Source organism: Mastigoproctus giganteus, chromosome 10, assembly GCF_048544385.1.
Source record: "Mastigoproctus giganteus isolate SK-2022 chromosome 10, ASM4854438v1, whole genome shotgun sequence".
NCBI classification, from domain to species: Eukaryota; Metazoa; Arthropoda; class Arachnida; order Uropygi; family Thelyphonidae; genus Mastigoproctus; species Mastigoproctus giganteus.
In genome coordinates, this window is record NC_143584.1 from 124,871,837 (window position 1) to 124,899,537 (window position 27,701).

At 37.7% G+C, this 27,701-nt stretch overlaps 1 protein-coding gene across 2 annotated transcripts in view; it reads right to left on the reverse strand.

The window, feature by feature from the left end:
- The window catches only part of beta-PheRS (phenylalanine--tRNA ligase beta subunit), a 333,270-nt gene that overhangs the window by 80,064 nt on the left and 225,505 nt on the right, over positions 1–27,701 (reverse strand). For both annotated transcript variants that reach the window (XM_090383545.1, XM_090383544.1), the window contains exon 15: positions 18,056–18,173. In XM_090383545.1, coding sequence (XP_090239671.1) covers positions 18,056–18,173 — 118 coding nt within the window. The remainder of the gene's footprint in view (positions 1–18,055; positions 18,174–27,701) is intronic.

Here is a 27,701-nt window from a genome sequence, read left to right on the forward strand (position 1 = left end):
GAGGCGCAATCCACAAGTGGCGGCCCATCAAATTAGCATCCCACCTCCAAAATTGACCTCAGTTTTATCATCTGTGCTGCTGTCTGAGAGCAGCCATTGCTCACCTGTCATGAACAAATAATCATGGGTTAAAATCGCTGCTACCTGTTCTGTTTCATCTCAATTGACAGCTACTCAGAACCCTCATTTCTCTTGCCAATATCAAGGAAAAGTGTCAGATTAGGATTGGTACCTCCACGTCTTTCTGAGATCGATGAGCAAGCCTCCTAGCACAGAAACTTTTTTATTTCCCGACTGGGGCCACTGACAACTGCTGAGGATATTGAGGCTGCAATGAGTAAAGAACTGCATACCAAAGTATCTGCAAATTTACTCAATAAAATGCCAAATTACTCGTCCTTTAGAGTAGTTTTCGAAAGTTGGGCATTCAGATTGTTGCATCCTCATCTGTGTGGCCAGTTGGCACTCTAATCAGGCCTTTTTATGAATCGAAAGACCCAAAACCATCCACTTCAACTTCATCTTGTGAGCAAAACCGAACGATGACACAGCTCCCCCCCCCCTGCACGACTAACTAATTGTGAAACTGCACTAGTGTCTCTTGACTGTCGAAAACCACTGCACCACATGTCCAGCTCCAATCACTTTCTTGCCCCAGCTACTGTTTATAAACATATTGATGTGACACTACATAACCCTGCTTTTCAATCACTTTCAATTAATAGTATAATTTCCACCAGGCCTAATCTGTTCAGGTGTTCAAAAGCATCAACAAACAGATCAGCATTTTTATAAGTGCTTTTATAATTTTTATAAAAATTCCCTTTCAACTCACCCTTCAGAGTTTTCTACCAAAATGTCCGGAGCCTCCGAAATAAGCTTGAAACTCTTGAACAACTCTTGTTGTCCAACAGCATGGATATAATTTGTCTATCAGAAACATGGCTTGAACCTGACCACGAGTCAATAGCCTGTGCTCTGGCCACTGGATTTTCATCGTTCTTCACATCAAGATCTCAATCTAGAGGCAGAGGTGTTGCTATCTTCGTCAAAGATTCCAACCTGAAATTTGTGTACGTCACATCTAGAAACTGCTTATTTTATGAAGCAATATTCGTGACTGTGAAGTTTAATGCCTGTTTAATCGATTTAGCAGCAATCTATATACCCCCAGCTCCAGATATTGCAACAATTGACGATGCTACCAGCTGGATAATGAGTAAGTTATACCCTTCTGCTACTCACATTCTCTGCGGCGATTTTAACCTTCCACCCAATCTGGGCCCTCTCCTTCAGCGACTAATGAACAATCTCTGTCCATTAAACTTTACGATTATCAATGAGGAGCCAACGAGAGGCACCAATCGCCTTGACTTGATTCTATGTTCTGGAATTTGCAGAGTCGACATTCCACCAGAAATGTCCTTCAAATCAGATCACGACCCAATTGCATTACTTCTTGTTCTGCCTATGCCCAGCTTCAATTGCCATAATACTGTTGAAAAGAAAATCATATTCTCTCCGACTTTTCTGGATCCAAAAAAGTGCCTCGAGGCAGTGCAGTCTATTCCATGGCATGTGCTTGATGGATGTGACCCAATCCTCGCAGTTGACCTAATCACAAGATGGATAAACAGTCACCCTCTATGCGTCAGCCAAAACCATACACATTTCTCCAAGGACTAGAGCTTGGTGGACCAAAGATCTAGTGTGCAGTTTCCACAACAAGCAGTACCTTCACAGGCAGTGGAAAATCTCTGGCACAATCCAAGATCGAATCCTATACTCCAGAGCAAGAGCTATTTTCAACAGACTCAAGGCATCAGCAATAAAGAGATACACCGATGCTACCTTGTCTAAGGGAAAAGCGCCATACACATCCAGACACAGTCTTATTAATTCAAATCTTGATCTAGATAACTGGATGGACTACATTTCAAGATTCAAAGCCAGTTCCGCTTCTGCTGAAATTTCTCTCCAAAACTCTCAATTTGCTCCTACTTTCCATAATTTCCATCACAAGGCAGCAACTGATATATGCTATTAACTACCTGCGTCCATCTAATTACCGCAGGCCGTGATAAGATACCCCATTTCATAATTAAGTGCCTTAGCTCCTATATCCTAGAGATGCATTACTCTCAATCTACAACTCTGTTCTTTCCACACGAGTTTTCCCTGCTCAATGGAATGAATACTCTACGAGGCCACTGCCTAAGGTTAAAGCAACAACAAGCCTAAAAGATTTCAGACCAATCTCAACTTCCACCCTCCTCAAACTTATTCAAAAGGTACTCCTTCCAGCATTAAACAAACAGCTGATGCCACAGAAGCCGAAACAGTTCCATTTCGCAGTCGCAAATAGATCCACCACAACAAACCTCATGGCTGCACAGATATCAATTCTTCAAGCCTTCGAAACTAAATCCGAATTAGCTATTGTGTACGCCGATACACAATAGCTATTGTGTACGCCGATACACAATAGCTATTGTGTACGCCGATACTGAAGCTGCTTTTGACAGCCTAGACGTCACAGCCCTTCTCAGTCTTCTGCAATTCTTCTTCAGGATTAATGGAGACCTACTAGCTTTCTTCACTGCCTTATTGAGGAATAGAAGTGTCCACCTCACAATGAAGACGACCCACTTTCCAGGAAAAATCAATGCAGGAATCCACAAGGTGGCACCCTGTCTGGCCTTCTCTTCTCAGCCATTTTAATTCCTTTCATGAGTCCCCATGATGATGCTCTAATATATGCCAACGATATAAAGTTTCTTACCTTAATCCCACCATAATGCAAACCCAATGGCAATTATGTCTTCAATCACAGAGAACTTGACCGCTCTTTCAACTTACTTGAAGATGTTTGGATTAAACCTTAACCCTTCAAAATCTGCAATAATGATTTACTCATTGAAACAGCAACCAACAATAATTCAACCATCAGTTTTGGGTACTCTCATCCCAGAGGTTACCTGCCATAAGGATCTCAGTGTCTATTTTGATCCAAAGCTGAAATTTAATGTTCACACAGAATACCTCCGGAAGTGATTTAACACCCTATGCTGGAGAGCGAAGCAACACTTACTTCATTCCAACGATGCCGCAATCACTACCAGATATCTTCAAACCACTGTTTATCCAGTTATTTTATACGCTGCTGAAATCTGGGCATCTGCGTCGCCCTCACTTCAAAAAACCGGTGTTCTCGTGTGAATACTGGACCCTGAAATGGGCCACAAATAAGCATCGCCAACACCCTCAATGGAGAACAACTGACATGGCTGAGCAGCTAAATGCACCCAGGCTCTTGAGGTTAATTGACTACAGTAAAAATGTACACAGGAGTGATAAACGCCCCATACATCTGGGATTTCTGTCAGTGGCACAATCCTCTGCCATCTTTGAGGTCAGATCCCACACTAATCCTCAAATACAACCGGTTGAAACTGTGTAGTCGGTTCCTACCTGCCCAGACACTCCCCAAAATTCAGGCACTGCTCCGTCTTGGAGTTGACCTACAGAAAATGGCTACCGACTACAAATACCGTCACATGCTCCTCGAGTGGAGTACATCTGTGGAACTGGGATAAATTCCTCCATACGACGTTCAGTTCCTCTTTATATTTTCCTATTATTATAACTTCATTTTTACATGTTTAATTTTGTGTAACTCATAATTTTTGCCAATTAATCACATATATAATGTAAACCTCTTGGCCATGTCGCCGTGATGAGAATTATAGTCACTAGTACATGTACCGTACTTAGCAGCAATAAAGAAGTTTTATTCAATACCAGACATTTTCAATGGACAAAATGGAACAGTACTGAACTGCATTTTATGATGCCACTCCATTGCAGTGCTTCAAGTTATACATTTCTTATTATGATGTAAACCACACTGTTACTGAGACAAACAGGTATGCAGAGAAATGTATGATGATGCTGTTGCTCAGGTGCAAGTTTAAATGCAAGAATAAGATTGTGGAAGGATACACAAAACTAAAAGAAGAGATAAGCCTTTTTATTCTGATTTTGGTTTTTTGTCTGTCTGATTTTGCAAACTAGAAAAAAAATATTTTTCTAGTTTGCAATTAACTGAACTAAGTGATGCAGTTACTCTACAATTTTCCATCAACCTTGTTGATTGAAATAAGAAATAATGCTAGACATTGTGATTAACTTTGTTCAACTGAAATAAAAAGAGCAGAAGACATCAAAAAAATGTAATGGAAAGTATAAAGCCTTTGCACTGATTGTGCAAATCTGTTTACTTATCTTTTCATAAAATACTTTAGGTTCTGACTGATGCACTTTAGTGAACATAAAAGCTGTGTATATTCAAAGGATACTTTTCAATTTTTCAAAGCTGTTTGAATTTGAAAAAATCTGACATGAAATTATCTGATATTTATATCAAAATTAGAAATCATGCTTACTAAATAACAACTTTATTAGCCATCTAGTCAAACAGCTTATATTTTTGAATTGTGATTCAATTTATTCAAAAAAAAAAAAAGCATTTGATCGGATAAATTTCTTCATTCAGTATTTTAATTATTCTGCACATCTTCAACTAAACCAGGACTTCACCATTCAGAGGATTATGTTCCTGAAGTGAATGGCAAGGTTAAGATATTATGGGAACAGGAGGATTGAATTATCCCCATAATTAAAAATATTTTAAAAGCATAAAGTATATTTTAATATTAATATACTATTATTTTATAGATACTGATCTGCTATTATTTTATCTTTATATTTCTACTTGGTGTAGGTCTACAAGTAGAAATATAGAGGTTGTCTGTCTGTGGAGTTTGTTTGATTATACTTTGTTATAAAGTATGCGGCACCATGTTTCAAGAGTCTCTCATATGGAAAGTGACCAAAATTTTTCAGCATTTACAAGCTACTAGAGATTTGTTATTTGAGACCACAGCTATCATGGTGAGAGATTGTCATAGCACAATAGCATTTCAGTGATATTATTTATTTATTTAAGTAGTGCATCTCACAAAACTATGGAAAAGAAAAAGTTCATTCTGTTGAGACAAAATGAACTCAAACTTTTAGCTTAAGCTTGCTGGCTGCCAAACATATATAAGGATAAGACAGTCCTCAGTTTACTGAATTTATTTCAAGGATAATTAGATAAGTTATAGAATATCTTAAATACCGCTGTGATTGGACTAAGTTCAATAGCAAAGCTTAATTATACGGTACTCACCTTAGATGATCTGCAGTGGTTACTTGGGGAGGGTTGGAAGAATAATTTTGGGGTTTAAACAATTTAGAGTTTACATGGGTTAATTAGTAAGGATACGGAATTAAAATATGCACAAGGAAGTAGAATTGCATGACTCTGTCCTTGGTTGTCATTGAAGAATTAATTGAATTAAGAACTCTAAAATATGTGAAAACCGGTGGGCCAAAAGTCATAATGGTTGACTTTCGTTTTTTAACGTCAGTTGGCAATATTAAGCAAGGAGAGAACGCGTATTGTATTTAAAAGAATTTCTATGTTCCCGTGATGCTCTTTGCGACATGTGGGAATCTTAGGTGTGTGAGATTCCAGACTGGGGAAAGGTTGGAGGGTAGTTTCGCGTTTATGATGTTTAATTTAGAGTGACGGCGGAACCATTCTATAACGAGGGCTTCATATTGAAGAATTTTGTAACTAGTTTTTAATTTTATAATGGTAATAGCTGAATCAACTAGAGGGGTGTGGTTGTGGGAATGTATGTGTAGAGTAAGTTCAGTACTGGATTGTCCTGTTCTGAAACTGTTGTAGTGGTAATAAGCTCTTGTGTTGGAGGTTTTTGTGGAACTGAACTTGGTAGTGGTGCTTCCGATGTAGCAGGCATTTAATTAAATATATGATATTATTCATGTCGCTTATCGGGTATTTATATGGTTCTTTATATGTGTTGAATAATGACCCGAGTTTGTTATATGAAGAAAATATCAGAGTAATGTCAGTGCCCACGAACACCCGACGGAATTGTCCGGCGAGACTACTGAACCTGAAGTGTCTAGCATCCAGTAAAAACGAAGTAAGTTCTAAGATACTGTTGATGGAGAGGGAGGTGCGGTTGATTAAAGTATTATCTATCATTAGGTATTCTCATAAGGCTTGTAAAATGAATGGTAAGTGTACATTTGTATATAAAAACACCATGTCAAAGGAGACTACTGAACCTGAAGTGTCTAGCAGCCAGAAGTAAGTTCTAAGATATTGGTGATGGAGAGGGAGGTGCCGTTGATTAAAGTATTATCTATCATTAGGTATTCTCGTAAGGTTTGTAAAATGAATGGTAAGTGTACATTTGTATATAAAGACACCAAAGTCAAAGGACGCTAAAATGTCTTCACTGGAAATTGTGGTGGTACTTATTTTTTCAAAGGCTTGATTAGTGTTACTAATTTTAAATTTTGAGAATCTTGTAGGGGGGGATATAATTTTTACTAAAAAGGTGGATAGGTTGGCAAAGGCAGATTTGCTAAAGGAAATTATTGGTCTTAGGGGATGGCCGGGTTTATGTAATTTGGTGATACCAAACATGTGTGGGAGAATGTTATTACGTATGCCAATTTGCTGTAATGTGTGTAAATTAATTTTTTTTTGTTTGATCTTAGTCTTCTTAGGATTACATCGAGTTTGTTTTTGAGTTTGGAAATGTATGTTTTATCAGTTATGTAGGTGTCTTGATCAGAAAGGATGTGTTCTATTTTTTCAATGTAGGTGCTTTTGTCTAGTATTAGACAAAAGCACCTACATTGAAAAATTTTTGTCTAGTATTGACATTACTCTGATATTTTCTTCATATAACAAACTCAGGTCATTATTCAACACATATAAAGAAACATATAAATACCCGATAGGCGGCATGAATAATATCATATATTTAATTAAATGCAACAAAACTGCAATGCCTGCTACATTGGAAGCACGACTACCAAGTTCGGTTAAACAAAAACCTCCAACACAAGGGCTTATTACCACTACAACGGCTTCAGAACAGGGCAATCTAGTACTGAACTTACTCTACATGTACGTTCCCAGTTGAACATACCTCTCTAGTTGAATCAGCTATAATCATTCTAAAATTAAAAACTAGTTACAAAATTCTTCAATATGAAGCCCTCGCTATAGAATGGTTCCGCTGTCACTTGAAATTAAACATCATAAACGCGAAACTACCCTCCAACCTTTCCCCGGTCTGGAATCTCACACACCTAAGGTTCCCACATGTCGCAAAGAGCATCACGAGAACATAGAAATTCTTTTAAATACAATATGCGTTCTCTCCTCGCTTAATATTGCCAATTGACGATGTTAAAAAACGAAAGTCAACCATTATGACTTTTGGCCCACCAGTTTTCACATATTTTAGAGTTCTTAATTCAATTAATTCTTCAATAACAACCAAGGACGGAGTCATGCACTTCTACTTCCTTGCGCATATTTTAATTCAGTTTTAATTTTTAATTAATTTAATCCCGTATCCTTACTAATTAACCCATGCAAACTCTAAATCATTTAAACGCCAAAATTATTCTTCCAACCCTCCTCAAGTAACCACTGCAGATCATCTAAGGTGAGTACCGGATAATTAAGCTTTGCTTACTGAACTTAGTTCAAGGATAATATAACTTTTGATATAGTAAACACGAAGTTTATGTTGTATTAAATCAAATTATTATACACAAAAATAATGTTTATAATCAAATCAGTATTTTGAAAGCAATGCAAACACCAAGAAAACAAGAGTAACATTATACCATGCACTATTAGTTTGTTTAATCTGTGGAAAGAGAATATTACACTCAGAATTTCCAACTGAAAGTTCAAAAAAAATAAATAAAGTCACTGACAGGTAGATACTTTGCTGAATTAATACAAATTCATATTATATTGCACCAATTAGGATAAAAACTGAAAAATTACAGGAAACAAAGGACATGTTTTAAATATATAGAAAAAACAGGAACAGTAAGCTCTGTATATTGGTGTAGCCTAATGCATAATGTAACAAGGTGGCATAAAATAGCAGGTTAAACCAACAAAGTGCAGTTGAAAAACATGATATAGAAACACAAAGTTAGTCTAGCTGACAAAAACAAATCAAATATATATACAAATTTGTATATAAAGCTAAATATCACTTGTTAGAGTTGAGTTGAGTTGAGTTGATTTTGATTTTTGTGGCACAAAAACAGCAAGGTTATAGTGCACCATGGAAGGAATAAAATTCAAAAAAGATTAGACTTGTTAGTTTTAAAAAAGGTTACTTCGTCTAAAGTTGCATATATATATATATATATACACACAGACATATCAATACATAAAATCAGTATAATGATAAAAGCAAATTGTATATTTCATATGAGTGTATACATATTGATCGATTTTAAAAATTTAAAAATTACTGACACATTGTCGTTGTCATTTAAAATCTGACTGAGTGTATATGGCTCAGTCAGATGGGTAAAAACGCTAAAACGAGCATTTATAAAACTAGTACAATCGCATAAAATGTGTTGGACGGATAAAACGGTGTCGCATTGCTCGCACATAGGAGGGTCATCAGCCCTCAGAACTTGTTAGATCCATCTTGATTAAACCTTAAGCCTTTCTAAAATCTAGAGGAAAAAAAAAACTGATATTTAGTCAGAAATAATTTTTTATTTATTTATTTTTTTTTAAAACACTCATCATCAATCACCAATAATTCAAGAATGAAAAGAAAATAGTAGCTAGTTTTATTGTGTCAAATACAAATAAAAGTAATTAATTTTGGGTACTGCTAAGTAGTGTCCAGATAAGTGATATGTTTTATGATCTTGTTGCTGTGTTGTTTTTCCCTCATACAAATTTCCTTAGTAATGGCTGTATTTTGTGACAAAGCAACTATGGCTATGGTGCAACATTGTATTCTGTCTATACATTGTGTATTCTATTATCAGTTTACCTGTTTTGCTGTAAGGACAAAAACTGAAGGAGAAAAAAAACAATGTGACCAACATAAATTGGTTCACACCTAGGTGGCTCCCTCCAATTTCTTAGGGTATTTATCCTGTTGTGTTTAAAAATTTGAGCTCCAAGTGAATTCCTGTTCTGCACAGGAGTTTGTCTATATCCTATCAATGCATAAAAAGGAAACAAATAACTATCATTCAGTTATCATCTTATTACTCTCAACTTCAAATTTTTCCAAGTAACAGAGCAACACATTAAATGCCAGCTTTTACACCATCTTGAAACTTTCAAGTTTCAAGATTAGTGATCATCAGTATAGATTACATCAGCATTAATCCATAGGGGATGTTTTGGCTTATGCCAGCTGTCTTTGAACAAACTTCACAGAAAAATTTGGAGGATCTTAAGTATTCTTAATAATTTTAATATTCTCTTACATTAGATATTTCAAAAAACTTAACTGGCTTGAATCAAGTTTGAGTTAAAGGCCTTTTAAGCAAATGACTTATAGAATAGTATGTCTTTTATATTTGCATCCTGGGACTTTGCTTGTTGGGGGAAGGGATTGCAATCATAATACCAAGTCAGTCTGGTTTGACATAACATTAGGAAAACAAGAATGAGAATATGAGCACGTTATAGGCCAAATGACTGATGAGTAAATTTCAAGTTTTGCTCTCTGACAGTGAAGATATCACCCAAATGCATACGTTAAAAAACATGTATAAAAAACACATATGTAAAGCACATCAGAGAGAGGGGAGGGGTTAATTTTTCACAGTTGTATTAATAAAAAGATTGAAAAATAAAGACTGCAAAAAAAAAAAAAAAAGGAACAATTTTGAATTATTTCTTGCTGTTTTTTAACACACAAAGTAAGGGACGTATAAAAGGCAACCATGACCACTAATTTTTTTTTTTAATTTTGTACAACCACCAGAGGGCTAAGAATCTTCAAACAGAGGAACTGCCAGATGATTGCAATCATAGCATATTGATGTGGGATTTATTCAAGAAACAAATATTGCTTAGGGCAGGGCCAGCAAACCTGTGGCATGTTGTTGTTATTTGGTTTTTAGGAGCATTAGCAACTAAGGACATATTGCTCCGAGGATATGCTGTGGTCATTCTGACCTTTCCGCATCCTCCGTATTTGGTGGTCACGGGCTCAAACCCCGGTCTAATCAAGAAGCGTGTGCTGCGCACTTGCCGCTCCTGCCCAACTGGCTATGGAGGCGCCCCTGTGGCATGCAAAAAGTCTTCCTGGCATGCAGCATACATTGCCATTCCAAATTATTTTACCTTGCAGTTAAGTAAAAGAAACTTAGGTTAGCAGTGCATGGGGGTATACATAGCAACCTTCAAGTTCTAACACCTCGAAATGCTGCTGCTGCCAGACAGTTTTGAATTCTGATGATGTTGTATAGGACTGTATTGGCATACGGTTATGTTGTAAACATTAGTATAGAGGTAATAACACGAATAACAGTAGTTTCTGCATCCATTCTGCTCATGTACTTACTTTTGTTGTTGATGAAAGATTTTTACATTTTCTGAGTGCTCAATTGGGCACTGCTGTGAGTGCACTGTTTTTAAAAATAAACAAAAATTTCTTTATAGATTGTTTTAAATGTTAAAAGAACATTATATTAAGTTGTTCTTTCTTAAAGTATCCAAACTTGTGTTAGGCCTATGTATATTTATCCCTTGCAATGTAATATTTAAAAAGGTAAGCTTTAAATATGTTTTATTAAAAAACATATCGTATTTGTCGGCTTATAAGACATACTTTTTTCCCCCCCTTATAAACACCTTAAAAAACTGCCGTGTCTTAGAAGCTGAAAGTGGCAATACAGCACACACACAAAACCAATTGGCTGGCAAGCGACAAAATGTAGTTAACAGATAGTTTACATCACAATCACAGTCAGTACTCTTTTCAGTAATTACCAGGCTGCTGTTGGAGTAACAAGTGAATTCCAGTTATACATTTAAGCACTAATCAATGGCAGATGCATCAGGAAGGCAAAATTATATTATTGAATTTTAAGATAAAAGTAGTACAATATGCCAAAGAACATGGGAACAGACAGCAGAACGAAATTTTGGACCATCGCCTACTGAGAATATGATTCGCCAATGGAGGAAACAGAAAGTTTTATTACAAGAAGCTGATAAAACAAAGTAAAACCTTCGTAAAATTCCACCTAAATGGCCAAATTTGGAAGAAAACTTGTGTAGTTGGATAACAGAACTCAGAGACGTGGGTATTGGAGTGAGTACTAAAATGATAACAGTAGAAGCACGGAAATGAGCAGCTGATATTGGGATACACATCTTTAAAGGAACTAAATCTTGGTGTTATTGCTTCATTAAAAGAAATGGATTACATTAATGCACAAGAACTAGAATAGCCTAGAGAATGCCTGCCGAGTACACAAAGAAAATATTAGATTTCCATAAATTTGTTAGAAAACAAAGCTACTACGAACTATGTATAAGTATAGTGTGAAAGCATCAATAACACATAGACAAAAACTGAATTAACAAAATGTTAGCAAAACGGCATTGTTTTAAGTTATATCTCATATTGTGAATACCTTCACAACGAGTTGTCATTATATTGCATTACTTCGAATAAGTAACGCTTCACCTGAGGAGAAGACTAATGTTACTTATTCTCAGATGGATACAACCACTCAGACGGCACCGTTTCAGGGCTATTTTGTATTTGTGTGGGATAATAACTCGACTATCCACTTGTCCCTATTAGACTTAAAAAAGCAAAAATGTAGAGGGAAAGTAAATAGTAGGAGTGGAAGAAGAAAAGAAATGGTGTAGAAGAATGAAAGGGACAGTAACTCCTTCAACTCACACCACTCAAAAACTCCTTGAATAGGCAACGCTTCCCCAGTGGAGAAGGCTGTTGTTACCTATTCTTGGAAACTCCGGACATCATCATCAGGCTCGCCCCGGTGCCGTTTCAGGGCTATTTGGCCCTTCTTCGGTGGGTGGGTACCCAAGGATGCAATGATGGAAAAACAGTTATGAAGTATAACTCCACAATATGAGAGAAGCCTGATGGTGTATGATGTGTTTAGACTATAAAGCGTTTAGGGCTGAAGCCTCAAGCTATGGAAAAGTCTAGACTATGTATAAGTATAGTGTGAAAGCATCAATAACACATAGCCAAAACTGAATTAACAGAATGTTAGCAAAACAGCATCGTTTTAAGTTATATCTCATATTGTGAATACCTTCACAACGAGTTGCCATGATATTGCATTATTTCGAATAAATAATGCTTCATCTGAGGAGAAGACTAATGTTACTTATTCTCAGATGGATACCACAACCCAGACGGCACAGTTTCAGGGCTATTTGGCCCTTCTTCGGTGGGTGGGTGGGTAGGTACCCAAGTGATGCAATGATGGCAAAACAGTTATGAGGTATAACTCCACAATATGAGAGATGCCTGATGATGTATGATGGTCACTCGGGTACCTACCCAACCACCGCATTAGCGACCAAGGCCAAAATGAGCCAGAAGCTGGTCACGTCACGGAAAAGAGTCAAAAGCTGGTTGCGTGAAGTAAAGGGATGCAAATGGAAAAATGAGAGTGCAGGTTGTTACTAACCAGAAGATTGAAGAGTATGACAAAAACTTTTACATGCAGAATTTAGAATGGTCAAGCAACTGTAAATGTCTCATTATGGGTCATTTCAATTTGCCCCTTACTGGCTGAAGCAAATGGGAGAGGACCTCATAATGGGGACAATATTTTTAAATGCACTAGGTGGTTATTACTTGCATCAACATGTTAGAGAAAATACTAGGGGGGAAAGAATATTCTAGACCTGATCAATACCGATTTCCATCAAAGGGCTCACAGTACAGGAATCATTAGTAGGAAGTGATCATGCAATTGTTAGCTGGAAAATGAATAAAGAAGTTGCAGCTGTTTGAAAATAATAAAGCACTCAAACCTACATTGGTACAATTCTGTTTATTTTAGAAGTAGAAATACATACATAATGGAGTCAAACATTTAGTGGTGTTTTTCTTTCCACTACTACAGTGATAGCTGTTTTTGCAATATCGCCATAATGAGTACAGCGAACAATTATACAGAGAAATAAGGCGACCGGGCTAGCCGGGTGGGTAAAGTGCCTGCCTAGCAACCCAAAGGTCGCGGGTTTGAATCCCGTCTCGGGCTTGGATCAAAGTACTGCGAGAACCTTGGGAGGTGCATTATGGCCACAGAAGCCGATGCACCAACAACTACCAAATAAAAAAAAAAAAAACAAACAGAGTGGGCCAATAAATCAGACTGTCTTATAATGGGGGATTTTAACTGCCCAGATATTGACTGGAATTTGTGGATTGGTCACTCGCACACAGCAAGTTTTTGTGGATTTATTGGATGACTGTTTTCTTCAGTAGCAGCATGTTCAAGAGGAAACCAGAGAGAGTAATACTCTTGATCTGGTTATCAGCAGTGATTATTTGTGCATTAAGAATTTGCAGACAAAGGAACCACTAGGTGGTAGTGATTGCACTGTATGGATGTGGGATTTACTTAAAGATATTACTACCATCAGCGGTAAAGGGAAGGGTTTTTGCTTTCGTAAAAGACCTGGGAGTAATTGTGCAGTCAAATATGAAGTTTTTTGAGCAGTGCATATAGGCTGCCAGAGCAGGTCATGGGGTATTGTCAATGATATACAAGAATTTTGTTAGTACGGAAAAGGAGGCGATTATCCCTTTGTATAAGGCATGGTTAGGCCATGCCCAAGTACTGTATATAGGTCTTGAGGCCTCATTTTAGGAAGGATGTAGTGTTACTTGAGAGAGTACAGAGAAGGGCGACAAGATTAGCAAGGGGAACGAAGGAGTCCTCTTACCAAGAACGGCTTAAGTTCTGCAAATTGTAGCATTTGGAGACTAGGCACCTGCAAGGTGTGCTGATTAACATGTATAAGGCCTTGAATGGGTTGGGCAGGCTCGATTCTAATGGGATTCTTCCTTCCTCTTGCTCATATTACGAACCTGAGGGGACATAAATTGAAATTGAGAAAAGACAGTTGTAGAAGAGATGTGCAGAAATATGCCTTTAGCCAGCGGGTAGTTGATTGCAGGAACAAACTTCTATTTGTTGTTGTGGAAGTTGATAGCCGAAATAAATTCAAGGAAAAACTGGACAAACTTTTAGAGGGAATGAACGTGTGTAATTTTTTTTTTTTTTTTTTTTTTTTGGCTAATGCTACATAAGTGTGCTCTCTTGCATCACATGCCTATACTACTACTACTCCTGTCACAAAAAAAAAGCAACAAGTTCTTGTGATTGTAATGACCTTTTTTGATGGCGATATTGAAAAAACAGCTGTCACCAAAAAGAAAAGTTTCACTTCATACATGCATATTTCCAATTTGTAAATAAACATAATTATACCAATGTAGGTTTGAGTGCTTAATTATTATCTTCAAAAACACAGTTTACCTATGCATGATGCTGCTCAAGGAATACCTTAGATGTTATAGCTGTTAAAGTTAAAGGAATAGGTTTTAGCTGCAGGAAAGGAGACTGCTTAAGGAGCTACGTGACTTCTGTCAATTGGGGAGATAACACACAGAGTACAAATACGTTAGAATTATGGAATATCTTTAAAGAAATAGTCACAGAAGCCATGAGTGTATGTGCGCGTGCACGCACACACCATTAAGAAAATATAGCATGAGGAAGATGTCCAGCAGGATAAATAATGAGCTAGCTAGTTCAATAGGGAAAAAAAATAAAAAAAAAATGGCATGGAAAAGTTACAGATCAATGCAATGAAAAGTACCAAAGTCTATAACAACTAAAAATTGATTTAACAGTACCATAGAAAAGGTTAGGCTGGCGGCAAAATCTCAGTATGAGAAGTCAATGGCTAAGAGAGCAAAGAATGGGAACAAGAAGTTTTTTTATGCACATGAATATACAAAGAGGAAAACAAATGAGATTGGACCCTTGCATAATTGGATGTGAAAAAAGTTTTAAATAACCCAGCTGGTGTTGCTGATGAATTGAAGTAGTACTTTATATTGATTTGTACAGATGAAGACCTTTGATAGTGAAGTGAAGTTGTGAGGTTCAGCAGTATGAAATCAATGATACTGAAATTACGAAATCAGGTTCCTGAAGTTGATGGTACATAACTAGTAATTTTGAAGGAAGTAGCAAGAGAGTGCACTGCACTATTAAGGTTAATTAAAAAAGTATCACTGGACTCAGGAGAGAATCCTTTGGATTGCTCAAGTGTCAATGTATCACCAATAAATAAAAGCGGTTCTAAGAGTAAAGTGGGTAACTGCAGACTGGTCAGTAGGACTTCAGTGTTAGGAAAATCATGATACAATGAAAAATAATTGAATACAGGGACATTTAGATAGAAACAGAATTCTGAAAGATAAACAAAACAAGCTTTGTTAAGGGAAAATTGTGTTTATATAACTTGTGTATATTAAATATTTTGAAACAGTTACTCAAAAGCCGGATGCCACAAATAATTTTGACATTTTTTTATTTTAAATGTAGCAAAGCACTATAAGCAGCCTCACAATAGGTTACTATATAAGTTTGAAATGTTGAGATCACAGCTAGGATGGATTGCAAGGTGGCTGCAGGGAATTCTTAATGATTAATCTTCAGATTGCTCTAATGTTAGATGTAGGGTCCTAGGATCAGTACAGTCGGTCCTCGTATAACACGTGTTTGCATTACACGAATTCGATCATACACGATTTATAAATAGGGGAACGTTATCTTATATAACACGAACCGAATTCGCTTATACACGATTCGCCTTTGTGTTTACAAGAAATGGCAGTCGAATGCGGAATCACCCCAACTGAACGCAACACGATAGGAACGAAGAAGATTCTGAAAATGTATTTATGTGTTTTATATCAGTGAAGGGGAAACACATTTCACCATAATAACGTAAAAACCAACACAATTCCAGCTATCGATATAATCGCAAATGCAATTAGATGGAGTTTACTACCAGTTTGTAACAGATTCCACTAGCAGACACGCAACTGGAAATTGTTTTTATTGTTTTATGGTAGTAACCCCCAGAAATGTGCTTTAGTAAAATGTGAGGTGTTAATAGTGTATCTCGGCCTTTACGGTGTTGTTTATTCAGTTGCTACACGCGCGCAGCTTTGTTTATGTGTATCAAGCGTGCCTCCTCGTTTTGTAATTGTGCTTTATTCCCTAAAAATGAGTAAAATACTTAAAAGGTGTGAAAAGGAAGCGTCCTGGCTAAGACACTGCAGATTCAGAGAGAAAAAAAAAAGAAGCAATATCGATAAACAGAGGCGGACTGGGTCAAAAATTCTTACCCGGGAAAATTTGTAGTGGCCTCATACTACGGTTTATGGCCAAAATCACACCGGCCTCCGGCCCACCGTGGTTTCCCCCCCTAAGGCTTATGGCCAGTCCGCTTCTGTCGATAGAGAAAAAATATGAAATTGTGAAACGCTTTGAGCGAAATGAAAGACCATGTGATATTGCACGTGCTACAGACCTAAATGAGGCAACGCGAAGAATTACAAAGAATGCAGAGAAAATAAAAACAACTTTCACAGCGGGAACAACTCAAAGTGTAATTAAAATCCATTAGATTAAGACACAAATAATTGGAAGAGATGGAACGGCTGTCATCTCTTTGGATAGAAAATCAAACAAAAAGCAAGTTTGCTTACGATAGAAGCAAAATCATTAGCAATATTTTATTACGACTTACGTATTATAATTTATACTTACGTATTATAAAATACGTAAGTATTTTATTACGACTATTTTATTTAATATAATAAATTTTTTACGAATAAAATACGTATTTTATCCGTAGAAAATACTTTTTTAGTATTAAAAAATACTAAAAATACTTTATTATAATATAATATTATTTTTATTAAGTATTTTAATCGTTATAAAATACGTAAGTATTTTATAATGATTAAAATTACCCGATTATTTATTGTGTTTGGTAATGTTTTGGTTCCAAATGTGTGTTCAATCTTGGGTGGTCGGCACCTAACCCTACTTTTCCCATAGGGGCTGTTGTTTATATTGCACGATTTTGCATTGCACGAGGGTTTCTAGGAACGCAACTATCGTGCTATACGAGGACAGACTGTACTGGGACCACTGCTGTTTCTGATGATTTTCTTCAATGATATTGACAAAGGGATAGAGGGTGTGATCAAGTCAAACAGTCCACATAATGTCAAGGTCAGGTGAGTGGTTAATGAACAGCATCAAACAGTGCTCCTTCAGAATGACTTGGACAGGCTTCAAGGATGGTCAGAAAAGTGGCAGCTATGTTATACTTAGTGGGGCTGGATTAAAAACAGCAGACAAAGAAAGAGATTAAGGAGTCCTGACACAGGTGGCAAGCAAGGTCCATGGTGTCCTATTAATGATTTATCAAACACTTGCTTGTCACAGTATGGCAGTCATAATTCCACTGTATAATGCAAGTGTAAGGCTGCACTAGGAATACTGTGTCCAAGCATTCTTAGTAGGATTTCAAAGATGAGTAACCTGCTTGGTGAGGTCTGCAAAAGGGCAGCCTTATGAGGAAAGACTGAATATATACGCTACAGAGCTTGAAAACCATACATACACCTGTTCTTGGTCATGGGGATTCACAAGTTCTATAAGTAAATCATTCCAATCTTTATGCATTAAAAGATGCAAAGAATCTGAGTGTTTAATGAATTAAGTGATATTTTGTACAGATATAACAATCATGTCCAGACACGATTGTAATATCTCTGCAAAATATCATTTCCTAACTTATAAAGTTGATATATCCATCCTTGAACAAAGCAAACTTGCTAAACATTTGTAACAAAATATATTATTCTGGTAATGAACAAATTTAGTTTGGTTAATTTCTATCGCCTGTAATGATTATATTCAGCACATGCACTGCAGTACCAAGTTTTTAAGTTGTTCCAGACATTCCAGATATATATAGTTGCTATATACACAGAGACTTTTATAAAATACTAACCTTTAGTTAAATCTTTCAGAACAACATCTGAGATTTCAAAAAGTTTTAGAGGTAAAGGCATTTTTTTGTTGGCACAAATGGTTTTTAACAATCCCGGTAATAAACACGTCCTAGCCACCTAAACGGAAAGAAAAAAAATCTTATTTAAATTGTCTAACTACATAATATTACACAATTCAGATTTTCCAAATATCATTTCATAAAATTAAATTTTTCACAGCATGGTATGTGCTTGTTAACAGGAGGGACTGCTTTTACAAGGATGGGATACACTTAAATAGAAAGGGTGCAAGAATATTTGCTGATACTATCAAGGCAGTGTTAGGTGAGTCGGAAAACTGCTAGCTTGGGGGGGGGGATACACAGACTAATAGATTAACAGTAGCTGCAGGCAGAAGTGGAAGTGATTCTTGCATGGCTTCTATTGGAATGAGCAGAGCCCGGAAGGCAAGTTGCTGGGGATTTCAAGAGCTTCTGGGAGTCATTATGAAACAAGTAAATACATGGGCTGTGTTGGGTAACTAAGAATAAGAACAAGTGCATGTATACTTGCATGTACACCAATACTAGGAGTATAGTAAGTAAATGTGATGAATTTGAAGTGCTGGTCAACACATCAAAGGCAGATATTGTTGGGATACCAGAGACGTGGTGTATCACATATATAAGGAATGTGGAATTATAATTTGGGGAGTGCAAGTGTACAGAATGGATAGAGAGGGCAAATAAGACAATGCTACATTAAGTCAGTTTGCCGTGACATCAGCACTGGGAAAGCAAAAATGAGGGTAGGAGTGTGTTATAGGCCTAATAACTCTAATGAGTACAACAAACAGCTATACAGAGAAATAGAGTAGTCCAGCAAATCAGAATGTCTTATAATGGAGGATTTTAACTTCTCAGATATTAACTGGAACTTGTCGGTTGGTCACTTGCACACTAGCAAGACTTCTGTGGATTTTTTGGATGACTGTTTTCTACAGTAGCATGTTTGAGATGCAACCAGAGGGAGTAATATTCTTGATCTGTTTATCAGCAGTGATTATTCATGCATTAAGAATTTGCAGATAAAGGAACCACTAGGCGGCAGTGATTACAGTGAACTAATATGGGATTATATTAAAGATTTAACTACCATCAGGGGTTAAGGGAAGGGTTTTTGCTTTCGTAAAAGTGACTAGAGTGGTCTCAGAGGGTTTTTAAATTCTATACAGTGGGACCAAAACCAATTCTAAATGGGAAGCATTCAGCGAATTAATCTTGGAAGCTACTAGGTTTTTCATACCAACTAAGAAATACTGTTCAAAGTTTAGGCCTAAATGGATGTCAGATGAACTAATGAGACTCGTGGCAGAAAAAAAAAATGCGTGGGATACATATAAATTACCAGGCAACACAGAAGCCTATGATAGATATAAGTTGGCCTCAAAAAAAAAAAAAAAAAAAAAAGAAATAAACTTCAGCCATTATCAACCCACTGCAGGATGGAAGCCTCCTCAACAATTCATGCTGAGGGAAATAGACCATAAATCTGCCATGGTGGTCCAGTGGGGTTGACAGATTGACTATATTCAGTAGTCAGGATCATTCTACCCCGATATAGTCAAAGAGTGTGTAATACTGCACTCCCACTCCTGACCACTCAGCTACGGAGGCCTTTAATAGAATTAAAAAACGAGGTTAGGCAAGTGAAAGCAGTTTATGAGAAATTTTTGGTAAAGGATGCAAATAGAAACAGCAAAGACTTCTTTCACTTATATCAACTCTGGAAGGAAGGAAGGGGATGAATCAGGTTGGTCCACTTGATATCGATGGTTCAACTGTTGATGATCCTGCTCAGATAGCTGACAAACTGAATGAATATTTTGCATTTACATTTACACATGAGGAATTGTGGAGGAGAGAAGCTTATTAAACTCTAACAGGGAGCTAAATGTTTGGTAATAAATGAGAGCAAAGTGGAGGAAAAATTGTTGAAGTTAAACATAAGAAAAGCACCTGGGGTGCCTTTCTTATGCATCTGTATTTATTAATGACACTGATGAAGGCATATTATGTTTAATGACCAACTTTCCAGATGATACAAATGTTGGCAAGATAGTTAATGACAAGAATCACAGTATGCTACTGCAACAGTAATGCAACTGCAATTAATCAGTAAAATTTATTAATCTTATTAAATTTCATTGTCAATTGAATTGTATTATTTTAACTAACTAAATATAGCGACCTAGTTATTATAAACATAACATCAAAAATTAATACATATAAGTTGACAGGGGATAAGAAAGTCATATAACGTAACTTGGAGATAATATTCGATACCGAAATACATATATATAGTGTTATAACTACATTGGGATATAGGTTTGGGGTAATATTTTGTAGTGGAATTTTATTGAACTTGAATAGAAATCATGACTCAGACCAGAGCAGCAAAGCAAAAGGCTCAAATTGGTGGAAGTGCCACGGCTCAGGGGAGAACTGAGGGGGTGCATTTCAATAGACTGAATCAGTCTATCGAAATGCACTGCTTGTTTGATGTTTGTGGGACAATCAGGAACGGGACATGATATTGCCAAGTGGAATGTCTTTGTGTGTGCGCGATGTAAGGAGTGCGAGGAAATCAGGTGCCAACAACTCAGCAATATTGTGGGTTTATATGACAGCTTGAAGGACAGGGGTGGATCCCCTCGAAGGATTTAAATTGAGGGGGGCCCATCAAGTTCTCAGCTGCCCACATCAATGCCAGAGCCTACACTTGAACATCAACGCAACAGAGAGGCAACCCCCAAGGCAGAATGCACTGGCCCCAAAGAAACTAGTTGTTGTTGTTGTAGGTGACTCTATTGTCAGGGAAACGGGGAACATATTGTGCAAAAAGGATAGATGGAACAGGACAAGGGTATGTCTGCCAGGGGCAAAGGTTGATGACGTTGTAGGGTAGATATAATCCTTTAAGAGCACAAAGGGTGATATCGTTGTACGCACTGGCACTAATGATATTAAGAGTAGGAGACGAGCAGAATTACTTAACAAGTACAAGTCAATGCTGAAAAACAGCCATGAGCTAGGGGTGAATTTGAAAGTGTCTGAAATTCTGCCCAGACACGATAGGAAGGAGTATATGATGAGAGCCTTGTCAATCAATTCGGCCTTGGAGAGATTGTGCAAGGCACAAGGGGGTAGAATTTTCAGCCTGGTCTGTGCTTGTTAACAGGAGAGACTGCTTCAACAGGGAGGGGATACACTTAAATAGACAGGATGCAAGAATATTTTCTGATGCTATCAAGGCAGAGTTAGGTGAGTCGGAAACCTGCTAGGTTGGGGGGATACAAGGAGTAATAGATTAACAGAAGCTGCTGGCAGAGGGAAAAGTGATTCTTGCACTACTTCTATTGAAATGCAATTGAGCAGCATCCTGGAAAGCAGAACTGCTGGGAGCCATAGTGGAACAAGTAGATACATGGGCTGTGTTAGGGTAACTAAGAGTAGAAACAGGTGCATGTATACTTCCATATACACCAATGCTAGGAGTATAGTTAATAAATTCAATGAGCTTGAAGTGCTAGTCAAGACATCAAAGGCAGATACTGTTGGGATATCAGAGACATGGTGTCACACAGACATAAGAAGGGCAGAACTGGAATTTGGGGAGTAGTAGTAGTAGTGGCATGTGATGCAAGAAAGCAAATGTATAAGCTTATGCAGCATCACCCAAAAAAAAAAAAAAAAAAAAAATCACACCATTCCCTCCAAATGCCTGTCCAGTTCCTCCTTAAATTTATTTAACCTATCAACTTCCACAACGACAGATGGAAGTTTGTTCCAGCAATTAACCACCCGCTGGCTAAAGGAAAATTTCCGCACATCTATTCTACATCTGTCTTTTCTTAATTTGAATTTATGCCCACTTAGATTCGTAATCTGAACAAGTGGAAGGATCCCATCAGAATTCAGCGTGCTCAACCCATTCAAGGCCTTATATACCTCAATCAGATCACCGCGCAGGTGCCTAGTCTCCAGCCACTGCAATTTGCAGAACGTAAGCCTCTCTTGGTAAGAGGATCCCTTCATTCCCCTCACCAATCTTGTTGCCCTTCTCTGTACACGCTCAAGTAAATCTACATCCTATCTAAAATGAGGCCTCCAGACCTGTACGCAGTACTCAAGCCGTGGCCTGACCATTGCCTTATACAGAGGGATAATCACCTCCTTTTCCCTGCTAGCAAAATTCCTATATATCATTGACAAAACCCCATGACCTGCCCTGGCAGCCTGTCTGCATTGCTCAGAAAACTTCATATCTGCCTGCACAATTACTCCCAGGTCTCTTTCATTTTCTACCACCTTAAGTGTAGTACCACACAGTTGGTACGTTTCTCTGGGGTTACTTCTACGCATATGTAGTAGTTTGCATTTGTCAAGGTTAAACTTCAGTTGCCACTTCTTAGCCCATCTGCCCAAATTATTTAGATCCTGTTGCAGTAGCACACTGCCATTACTGTCATTAACAACCCTGCCAACCTTTGTATCATCTGCAAACTTCGACATTAAGCCTGATATACCTTCATCAATATCATTGATAAATATACAAAACAACAGTGGACCTAACACCGAACCCTGTGGGACTCCACTAATAACATTAGTCCAAGAAGAGCAGCACCCATTGATTACCACCCTCTGTCTTCTCCCACTTAAACATCCTTTTATCCATTGTAGCAACTTACCCTTAATACCATTCTGCTCCAATTTGTACAATAGTCTTCCATGCGCAACAGTGTCAAAAGCTTTCCTGAAATCCAAATATATGATATAAAAATTATTTTTCGCATCCAGTGCCTTTGTAACCACATCATAATATCCTATCAAATTTGTCAGACAAGACTTACCCTTAACAAACCCATGCCGTGTCTGAATTATTGCTGCAGTCTTGTCTAGATGATCCTGCAATGCATCTTTAACCAGTGACTCCATTATTTTATCCGGAACAGAAGTTAAACTAACTGGTCTGTAATTGTCTGCAAATGTATCCCCAATTCCCCCTTTGTGAATTGGGGATACATTTGCACATCTCCAGTCCGTGGGAACCTCCCTTGAGTCCAAGGATGCTCTCATAATTATGGCTAAGGGTTTGCTTAGTTGCTTTGCCGCCTCCTTTAATATAACTGGATAGATCCCATCCACCCCAGGTGCTTTTCTTACGTTTAACTTCAACAATTTCTCTTCCACTTTGCTCTTGGTTATTACAAAATCATTAAGTATCTTGCTAAAATTTGATAACCTTCTGCCATTTTCAAACCTTAATAATTCCTCACGTGTGAATGTAGATGCAAAATACTCATTCAGTTTGTTTGCTATCTGAGCAGGATCATCAACAGTCGAACCATCGATGTCAAGTGGACCAATCAGATTCATCCCCTTCCTTTTAGAGTTTATATAAGTAAAGAAATCCTTGCTGTTTTTCTTAGCATCTTTTGCCAAGGATTTCTCGTAATCTGCCTTCGCCTGCCGAACCACCTTTGTGACCTGATTACAGATTAACTTATATCTGCCAGAGGCTTCTGAGTCGCTTGATAATTTATACGCATCCCATGCATTTTTCTTCTGTGTTACGAGTCTCATTAGTTCATTTGACATTTGAACAATAACCTTGACCTAAACCTTGAACAATATCTGCAATGACAGTAGTACAATGAGTACAGAAAAGATAGACAGGACAGGAAGGGAGGAGGGGGTTATGCTGTTAATTAAGAAACACATAAAATCTAAGGAAATGAATCCAACTGATGTGGGTGGACAATGCAATGTTGTCTGTTTGGTGTGACATAAGCACTGGGAAAGAAAAAATGAGAGTAGGTGTGTGTTATAGGCCTAATGAATCTGAAGAGTATAACGAGCAATTGTGCAGAGAAATAGAGTGGGGCAGTAAATTAGAGTGTCTTATGATGGGGGATTTTATTTTCCCAGATATTGACTGGAATTTGGGGGTTGGTCACTCACACACTAGCAAGGTTTTTGTGCATTTATTGGATGATTGTTTTCTACAGCAGCATGTTCGGGAGGCAACTAGAGGGAGTAATTCTCTTGATCTGATTATAAGTAGTGATTCTTCATGCATCAAGAATCTGCAGATAAAGAAACCACTAGGTGGCAGTGATCACAGTGTGCTGAAGTGGGATTTACTCAAAGAGGTAACTACCATCAGGGGTAAAGGGAAGGGTTTTTGCTTTTGTAAAGGCGGCTACAGGGTTCTGGGACAATATTTAAATTCTATATGGTGGAACCAACTGACGATGTTACCAACAGCAAATTCAAAATGGGAAGCATTAGAAAAATTAATCTTGGAAGCTACTAGGCTTTTCATACCATCTTGAACAAGAAATATAAATCAAAGGAGGTATCCATGGACTGGAGATGTGCAAATGTGACCCCAATTCACAAAGGAGGATCAAAGGGAGACACAGGTAATTACAGTTAGTTTAACTTCTGTTCCAGGGAAATTAATGGAGGCACTGGTTAAAGAAGCACTGCAGGATCTTGAACAAGCATAAATCTTGAACAAGAAATATTGTTCAAGATTTATGCCTAAATGGATGTCAGATGAACTAATTAGACATGTGACAGAGAAGAAAAATGCATGGGATACATATAAATTAACATGTGACACAGAAGCCTATGATAGATATAAGTTGGTCTGTAACCAAGTTACAAAGGAGGTTAGGCAAGCGAAGGCAGATTATGAGAAATCTTTGGCAAAGAATGCAAAGAAAAACATAAGAGTTCTTTACTTATGTAAACTCTAGAAGGAATGGGATGTATCAGATTGGTCCACTTGATATCGATGGTTCAACTGTTGATGATCCTGCTCAGGTATCTAAAAAACTAAATGAATATTTTGCATCGACATTCACACATGAGGAGTTATTCAGGGAGGGAAATGCCTGAGGTGTATTCAACTCTGGCAGTAAGCTAGATAATTTGTAATCACTGAGAGTAAAATGGAGGAGTTATATTAAAGGAGGCGGCAAAGGATGTAAGCAAACCCTTAGCCATAATTATGAGAGCTTCCCTGGACTCAGGGGAGGTACCCATAGACTGGAGATGTGCAAATATCACCCCAATCCACAAAGGAGGATCAAAGGGAGACACAGGTAATTACAGACCTGTTAGTTTAACTTCTGTTACAGGGAAATTAATGGAGGCGCTGGTTAAAGAAGCACTGCAGGATCATCTAGACAAGACTTCAGTTATAGCTCAGACACAGCATGGTTTTGTTAAGGGGAAGTCTTGTCTGACCAATTTGATTAGACACTATGATGTGGTCAGAAAGGAACTGGATGCAGGGAATAACTTTTATATCATATATTTGGATCTTAGAAAGGCTTTTGATCCTGTTGCACATGGAAGACTGCTGCACACAAATTGAAGCTGTGTGACATTGGAGGCAAATTGCTGCTATAGATGGTTGAGTGGGAGAAGACAGAGAGTGGTAATCAATGGACACTGCTCTTCGTGGACTAATGTTATTAGTGGAGTCCCTCAGGGTTCAGTGTTGGGTCCATTGTTGTTTTCTATATTTATAAATGATATTGATGATGGTATATCAGGCTTAATGTCCAAGTTTGCAGAAGATACGAAGGTTGGAAGGGTTGTTAATGACACTAATGACTGTACACTGCTGAAAAGTTGAGCAGATGGGTGGAGAGGTGGCAAATGAAGTTTAACCTTGACAAATGTAAAGTACTACATATGGGAAGCAGTAATCCCAGAGTAATGTATCAACTCTTTGGTACCACACTGACAGTGGTAGAGAATGAAAAGGACCTGGGGGTAATAGTGTAGGCAGATATGAAGTTTTCTGAGCAGTGCCAACGATCTGCAAGAGTAGCTCATGGTGTCTTGTCAATGATATACAGGAATTTTTTTAGCAGGGATAAGGAGGTGATTATCCCCTTGTATAAGGCAATGGTCAGGCCACACTTTGAGTACTGTATACAAGTCTGGAAGCCTCATTTTAAGAAGGATGTAGAGCTGTTGGAACGAGTACAGAGAAGGGCAACAAGATTAGTGAATGGAACAAAGGGTTGCTCTTATGAAGAAAGGCTTAAGTTTTGCAAATTACAGTGTCTGGAAACTAGGCACCTGCGAGGTGATCTGATTGAGGTGTATAAAGTGTTGAATGGTTTGAGCATGCTCAATGGGGATGGGATTCTTCCTTTTGCTCAGAATAATCACCTGAGAGGGCATAAATTCAGATTGAGGAAAGACAGATGTAGGATAGATGTGCAGAAATTTGCCTTTAGTCAGCGGGTGGTTGGTTGGTGGAACAGACTTTTATCTGTCGTAGAAGTTGATAGCTTAAATAGATTCAAGGCAGAACTTGACAAACATTTGGAGCGAGTGGATGGGTGACATAAGGGGTGTTTTTTTTTTTTTTTTTTGGCCGATGCTATATAAGCTTGCTTTCTTGCATCATGTGCCTTTGCTAATGCTAACAGGATCTAGAAAGGTTAGGCAGATGGGCTGAGAAATGGCAGTTGAAGTTTAACATTGATAAATGCAAAGTACTGCTTATGGATAGCTGTAATCCAAAATTAGGATACCAACTGTGTAGTACTACAATTAGAGTGATGGAAAATAAGACTGGTGGGGGGGGAAGAATGGTATATAGGAATTTTGCTAGCAGAGATAAAGGGAGTGATTATACCATTGTATAAGGCAATTGTCAGGCCACATCTTGGGTACTGCATACAGGTCTGGAGGCCTTCATTTTAAGAAGGAGGTAGAGCTGCTTAATCAAATACAGGGAGGAGCAACGATATTGGTGAGGGGAACAAAACGGTGCTCTTATGAAGAAAGAGCTTCAGTTCTGCAAACTTCAGCGTCTTCAGACTAGGCACTTGGAAGATAATATGATTGAAGTGTTTAAAGCACTGAATGAATTGAGCAAGCTCAATGCTGATGGGATTATTCTTTTTGCTCTCGCTCTCTCTCTCTCTCTCTCTCTCTCTCACACACACACACACACACACACACACACACACACACACACACACACACACACACACACACACACACACACACATTCAAATTGAGGAAGGATGGTTGGAGAATAGATGTGCGGGAAGCTTCCCTTTCCATCTGTTGTTTTGGAAGTTGATAATAAATAAATTGCAGGAAGAACTAAACAAACTATTGTTGGGAATGAATAGGTGAAATGGGAGGTGTTTTGTATGTTTTTTTTTTTTTTTTTTTTGTGGCTGATACTGTATGATCTTGTTTCCTTGCATCATTTGCCACTGCTAATGGTAAATTACTGCAGCATTTTTAACATGAAAATTCTCATGTAAGTGTGTATATTCTTTGTTTCTTTTACAATGACTTTTAATAATACTAAATGAAGTGAAAGAAGCATCACTCTGTGCAGAGATCCTCACCAGATTTTTTTTGTTTGATTGGTTTCCATGTGATCTTTAACAAAGCTAGCAATTGGCCCCCCCATCTCCATGGGGCCCCAATGGTTTCTTTCTGGTTCTAACCAGCAGTACATCCGATCACTGCAACTACTTGTCAATGTAAATTTGGTTGGTTACATTTTTTCAGGACTTTGATTGATAGTCACTGCTTGACGTGATAAGGCCAT